The 7,357-nt window shown below is 39.8% G+C and overlaps 1 protein-coding gene across 1 annotated transcript; it reads left to right on the top strand.

Moving 5' to 3' along the window:
• Positions 1 to 437: 437 nt before the first annotated feature.
• LOC148022067 (uncharacterized) lies at positions 438 to 6,531 on the top strand. Its single transcript, XM_087696788.1, has 7 exons — positions 438 to 854; positions 940 to 1,139; positions 1,248 to 1,516; positions 2,195 to 2,272; positions 2,349 to 2,423; positions 2,504 to 2,558; positions 6,471 to 6,531. The coding sequence occupies exons 1-7, from the start codon at positions 438 to 440 to the stop codon at positions 6,529 to 6,531; spliced, it is 1,155 nt and encodes a 384-aa protein (XP_087552914.1).
• Positions 6,532 to 7,357: the final 826 nt, after the last annotated feature.

Below are 7,357 nucleotides of genomic sequence, written 5' to 3' on the forward strand. Positions count from 1 at the left end.
CTCCAACTGGATTTCGCAAGCAATGGACCTCAAAGAATGCACCAGGCAAACTTCTATGTCCGATGCCAGATAGTCATATGCAGCTTATCGGGTAAATCCATATTTTAAAAGCCGAAAGTGGTACACTCTAATCAATCTACAATACTTTGTGCAATACCATTGAATGTTATATTTTATTTTTATTCTATAGGTTTTGGTGTAACTTTGGTCCGATTGATGCTCGTAATAACCCACCATCCATGAAAATCCAAAAGAAGGCCGGCAAACGAAGGGTTGAGTCCCAAACCTATGCTGTGGGTTGTCAATGCCACTTCGTGGCTACGCAACTATATCTTTGGCCCACAATTTGCCATTTGAATTATATACAATACGAGCATGTTGATGCAAAAGGAAATGTGTGTCATGGTGCACTATACACTGGACAATCCAATGCAAGGATGGCCTTTGCACCATGGCTATCAGTGAGGATGAAATCATGGATCTATGACATGCTTCACAAAGGGTATACCCCACAACAAGTTTTGCAACAACATATACACACAGTGCAAAGGGGTGCCAAAGATGGTATCTTGAAGACCACAAGAGATACTTTTCTTACATTGCGGGATATTTTAAATATTTCAAGCAAGTTGGAAGCTGTCACTTTGCAAACGGACCAGGATGATGCACGCAGCGTGCACAATTGGGTCCTTACCAATAAGAGCCAAACCTTTTTTTATCAGCTCTTTGATGAGGCAAAAGGGAATGCATTTGCACTCGGTGTGCAAACTGATTGGCAACTAGAGATGGCAAAAGTGCATGGGAACGATGGGTTGTTGGCAATGGATGCTACATTTGGAACTAACAAATATAAGGTATAGTATTAGAAGATAAATTTACACTAATTTTTCTGTTCATTGAAAATTTTTTATTAATGTTAACAAGAATGGTCTTCTGCAGTTTCATCTATACACCATCTTGGTATTTGACTCTCATCGTAATGGCATCCCTGTTGCATGGGTCATTACATCTTCGAGCACCACGGCTGACATTCGAGCATGGCTATTGGCTTTTCGGGATCGAATGTTTGATGCAAAAAAATCATGGCAGCCTAATGCATTTATGGTAGATGATGCGCTTGCAGAAATACAAGCTATCAGGTAAGCCATCTATAAAGCATTCCTCCATATTAATTGTTTATTTATTGCACTTTTATGTTGCATTGTGCATGGGATTGGAGGTTCATTATATTTTGTTCTTTGCAATAGGGAGGTCTTTGGCGTGCCAGTATACCTTTTCATTTGGCATGTCCGACGGGCTTGGTTAAAGAACTTGATCAAGAAGGTTTCTGATACCTCAAAACGGGCGGACATGTTTAGGGCGCTAGGCCAGATAATGAACATGCGAAGCCAAGTGCACATCGATCACGTGAATACAGAGCAAGAAGCTAGAGATCTGGTGGATGACTTTTTACATAGGTACAAGGAGGAGAAGGACTTCGTTAAGTACTTTAAGGACCAGTGGATGGCATCAATAGGTAATGTTTTGTGGCCTAGTTAATTATTTTCCCTCTCTTATTTGCCTAATTTGCATTGTTTACTTTCCAAGGAATGTGGATTCGAGCAGCTCGAAATTTGCCACACTCAAATCAAGAGACAAATGGTAGCATCGAGTCCTATCATGGGATTCTAAAATCACGATTTCTTACTGGACGTAAGACAATTCATGGTCGGAGGGTAGATTGGCTTCTACAAAAGCTATTGGGCCCTTGCCATTCGTATTATTGGTATCAGGATATGTTGAAGGAGGGCGGGTTCAAAAAAAACTTTAATATATTGGATGTTGTTGCAAGCTCGGTGCAACGTGCCAAAGGAATCCCAGATGATAATGTAAGGTTCTTGGATGTTGATCACAAGGTTGCCTTGGTGAAGAGCCAAAGTAGAACCAATTTGTGGCACAAAGTTGAGAATGCAAATTGCGAGTGGGCATGTTGCTCATGTGAGTGGGCCATGCGTGGCAACCTTTGCAAGCACCAAGCAAAGGTGTTGATGATCAGTGGTTTAAATTTTTCCCACGTCATCAAGGCATCCATGGACTTGTACGACTTGTCCAACAAAGATATACCACATGAGTCATTCTGTTGTTGCTAGAAGTTCCTTATTGTGCTTTTTACTATCTAAGTTGCTAAGTTATTGTGATTCAAGAATTTTGATAGGTCATGGATTCTTATGCCACATGGATCCAACCGATGTTGAGGACCCACTTTCCATGTCTCCCCGTGGGGTTGGTGCAGGTACAAATAACTCTAAAATATCATTGTTAAATTGTTGCAAGTCAATATTCATTGATTATTGGAGGTTTATTATTAGGCTCATCAATGACATCAAATGAGGACAAGATTGCACAAATACGCCAAATTGTTGATGAGACACTCTTCCAGTGTGGTAAGTGTTGGGTATGATCAATCTTACCTTTGACTGCCTATAAATATTATGGTTGTCTTAAAATAATGTGTGCTTGGCAGATGGTGATGTGGAACTACTAGAGTTTGCTCGACGTCTTGCTCTTCAAATGCAGATGTATGTCCAACAAGCAAAGGTGTCCAAGGCGCAACTACCACATCCACTTATTAGCGTGCAACCTGTCGAGGATGGTTTTGGGAATTCACTAGTTAGGGCACGTCCATTCTTTGAGACAGGTTGTCGCAAGAAATTTTTGAGGACTAAAGCACAGGTGAGGAAGCTCCCCTCTTTTCCAAAGCCTCCCAAAAAAATCAAGGTCACAATGCAAGGCAAATTAGACAAGGCATGTGAGGAGGAAGAAGTAGGGAAGGCTTCAAGTTGATTGACATTTTGGTTACTTGGCACATAAGATGGACAAATCTTTTTATGACATTGACCATCAAAGAACCAAAGGGGAATGATTCTTAGCTCATTTCCACATTGACCCATTGTGCCAACATCTCTACCCTTGTGCTACATTTAACCATTTGAAGATTTTTTCAATCATATGGTTTTTGGGGTCCTGTTTGGACTTAACAAATATTTGACTCAAGACTAGTCATGAGTTATCTATCTCTAGAAATTTAGTAGTCTAGATGGCAACCCATTAGAAAATAACAACTCTACATCTGGTTATTGTAGTAAGGTAACTTGTAGCGAATCCTCCAACACGTGTGTAAAGGTACCAAGAGAAGCATCATTATCTACATATTTGATAAGCTCATGGTGATGGCTTAATAAACTAGCAATATCAATGACCCAAATATCTTGATCACGATGCCAATTACTAGCATGGTAAAGGTTATCACACACTATCCACTTCCAAAAGGGCAGCTAAGGTTTTAAAACATTAGGTTTGTTTATGTAATTAAAAGTAAATAGACCTTATTCTTTTCTTAAGTGTTATTCACACTAAAGTGTGTGCAAGAACTTTAGGAGGACTTATAGTTTCTTTATGAGAATATTAAAATATAAATGCAAAATGTTGCTAGTTTGTCTCCAACTTAAAAACCTAGTATGCTTAGTTTATGGAAACTCCAAAAATCATAACTATAGGAAATCATATTATCATGATCAATTTCCCTTGGAAAATGCTAAACCTCACTAAAAGATAAATGCTAAATGTTGCTAGTTTGTCTCCAACTTAAAAACCTAGTAAGTCCTCTAGGTTTTTATCCTAACCCAATATTGTGAGCCTTAACACCACAATACCACAATGCCCAATCCTTTTTTAATGCTTCCAAATCAACTCACACCTATACATATAATCAAAATGTATTCAAGTACATTCTTCCACAAGGATCAATCGAACATTTTTTTTTTCTTGTACATCTTCATGCAACCACCTTTAGTGAAGGGAAAAGTTGTGTTAAATGCCTTTATCACAAAATGCTTTATTATTAAAAACTTCAAAATGCTTATAAACACTTTTTCCATCTACTACTTGATGAGAAATGGAGAGCTATTTAGGTTGATTCTCTCTAGACTAATTTCCAAAAGTTGCATCCTTACTACAGAGGCCCTTATTGTCATGAAACCATACATGTTCCTCATTTTTCTCCCAACTTAAATCCCCTACTAATTCCTAGACTTGAATCCTAAATTAGTGTTGTAAGCTTTGATACCACAATTTTACCATACCAATAATCTTCAATGTTCCCAAATCAACTTGCACTTATATAATGAATCAAGAGGCATCTAAGTAAACTTGTCTACAAGGATCAATCCAAATACTTCATTTTCTCATCAATCTTTATGCTACCATCAATAGTGATGTGAACAAAGTTACTCATCAATGTTTATGCTACCATCAATAGTGATGAACAAAGTTGAGCTCAAAGTCTTTCTTAATGAACACTTAATTATTAAATACTTGCAAATGCTTGAAAATACTTTTTCCATCTACTACTTGATGAGATATAGAGAGTTGTTTAAGTCTTTTGCCACAAGAGCAGTTCTCTCTATGCTGATTTCCAAAGTTGCACCCTTACTACTAACACCCTTATTACTTTTAAGAGAATTTGCATATCATCTCTAAAAGTTTAACAATTTTTATTTCCTTGTATATGATAAATTGTATATATTTAAAGAGATACATATTTAGCTTGCTAAGAATTTCTATAGACATATCTATTTGCAAGCTAAAATTCCAACCAACAATTCTTTAGAGTTGTAGCCTTTCTCATTTTTTTGCAGAAGGGTATCAGGATATTCACATGTTAGCTGGAAGGATATGTTTTTATTCAAAGTAAAGTTATAGACAAGAGGTTCGCATATTTAGTAAACGTCCCCCCACCCTTCTTAGAGGGGAGAAGCAGATCAAATGCTAAAATATAAAACATTAATGAACGTTTCAGAGAGTTTTCCAAATGAGACCAAATGATCAGATCACAAGCATTATGATTTCCTTGAATGAGTCTTTTGAATTTTGAGCATGGCATCGTCTATACTTGTAATGTCCACATAGTTTGCAACTTGATGAGAATTCTACCGATATATATATATATATATATATATATATATATATATATATATATAATGCTACCAAAGTACAAGTACCGATTCAACTTAACATTCTTACCAAGACAAATCTATCAGGAAATCTGCCTCGAGTTTCTGGATCTTCTCGTTTGCAATATCTCCTCACCTATTTATCTGCATATGCAGAGAGTAAACCTATTCAAAACTTCACAGCATTCGTGTATAAATCGCTGAGCTACGATATCAATATTTAGAGGTGAGTATGCACCAGGAGCCTTAGGCAAGAACTAGACATACCGAACTTCATCATGATAATTGCTGTGAAAGGAAGCGAAGCTGTGAAAGAGCAGACCTCGCAATCAAGGAGAAAACAGTCGAGCGAGGGAGTGGCGCAAGCAAGAGGAGGTCTCAGCAACAAGGAAGCTCCAACGGTGAGAGAGAGAGAGAGAGAGAGAGAGGAGAACCTTTTACGAAAAGAGAGAGAGAGGAGAGAAACTATGATTACCTGTTGCTCCTCCTCCAGTCGGATGCGCCGTCAAAGATTCATTGTTGTCTTCTTTTATTCGTAAGCTTTCCTTTTGTCACTGATGAAGATGCTTGATTTTCCTGTAGTCATCGGATGAGATGCTTGATCAATAGACAGCATCTCGTCATATCTCTTCATGCTGTCATGGCAGCTCAAGAGCCAAATTAGCCTTTACGGCTTGCTTAATGGATCCATGGATGGATGGATCAACGGGCACAGAGAGAGAGAGAGAGAGAGAGAGAGAGAGAGAGAGAGAGAGGATAGAAACTACGATTACCTGTTGCTCCTCCTCCTCCATGGATGGATGGATCAGCGGGGAGAGAGAGAGAGAGAGAGAGGACATTTCCAAAATGGGAGTTTGGGGGGCCCACCAGCCTGCACTCGCATGCATGGCCAAACTTTAACCCTGAAGGGTTAAATTTCCTTTGATGCACACGTCGGCTCCTTAACTGCCAACGTGTACATTAGTCCAAAAAGCCCCACTTGAGATCTATCCCGAGGCACTACATCGTCGCAACATACCTCCTGTTAGTCGTCGCTACTGCAGGTCGCCAACCAACCGTGCCCTCTTTGCTCAGAGAGAGAGAGAGAGAGAGAGAGAGATGATCCATAATGCTTGTCTTGCTACCCCATGCATGTGGCCTCTAAGCCCCCCTGCCTATTGGCCTGTGACCCTAGAGAGAGAGAGAGAGAGATGATAATGCAGCATGTCTGTCCTACAAGCCCGCGCTTGCACGGGCCTCTAAGCCCCCCCACCTGGCTTGCCTCTGTCTTGAGATTGGCCTCCCACGCTGCTTGTGCTATGACTACACAAGGTCGGTGCACCTCGTGTCTTGCCCTGTGCGCAATTGTTTGAGAGAGATTACTCCATGAGCTAGTGCTCATGTGTGTGTGTGCGTGTGTGCGTGTGTGCGTGTGTGAGAAGGCTACACAGATGTTGGATTCAGAGAGAGGGTATAAGTTCAAATTTTAAATTTTTGTAGGTTCAAGAATTTTGAAGGCTCAAGAGGCCTTTTGAAGGTTCAAGACATGTTGAAGGCTTAAGAGGCCTTTTCAAATTTCAGAACCTCTTGAGCCTATAACTAAAATAATATAATAATATAGAGATTTATATGATTTAATATCACTACTACTTTTAGAATGCGTCAAAATTTCTAGTACATGCCACGTACCATTAAATTTTGATTATATATAAGATAAAACTATCATTTTGCAATATTTATTTTGATAGCAAGTGTGCAATTTTCTTTCTTGCTTTGTTCCTCTTTCTAAATCAACCGACCAAAACTACTAAAGCTTTCCATAATCCATTAACACCAAAGAAAAAAGCTTATAGGATATGGTTGGAAAAAAAATAGTCCTTATCATTACATTGTTGGAAATGTCTCTCAAACTATTGCGCATAATGCAAGATATGAGATGCACTGACCTCCTGCAATCATAGCACAGGTAGCATGGAAGGCCAATTGCAAGACACAAGCCAACAAGGGAGGGGGCTTAAAGGCCACATGCATAGAGGCTTGTAGGGCAAGCATTGTGCATCATCATCATCATCATCATCTCTCTCTCTCTCTCTCTCTCTCTCTCTCTCTCTCTCTCTCTCTCTCTCTCTCTCTCTCTCTCTCTCTCTCTCTCTCTCTCTCTCTCTCTCTCTCTCTCTCTCTCTCTCTCTCTCTCTCTCAAAGTAGATGGGGCACGCAACTGGCAACCTGCAGCAACTAAGGTAGGAGGCAAGACAATAGCATGGGGCACAGCACACGGAGTGATGGCAAGGGGAGGGGGCGGTAGGAGGTGAAGTTGGAGATGGGCGGCCAAACCATGTGAGCAGCAATAGCCACTCGATCAAGTAGCGGGATGAGAGAGGTGATAG

Source organism: Lygodium microphyllum, chromosome 17 (assembly GCF_053477565.2).
Source record: "Lygodium microphyllum isolate KBCC chromosome 17, Lygodium_microphyllum_v1.1.10, whole genome shotgun sequence".
In the NCBI taxonomy this organism is placed as follows: Eukaryota; Viridiplantae; Streptophyta; class Polypodiopsida; order Schizaeales; family Lygodiaceae; genus Lygodium; species Lygodium microphyllum.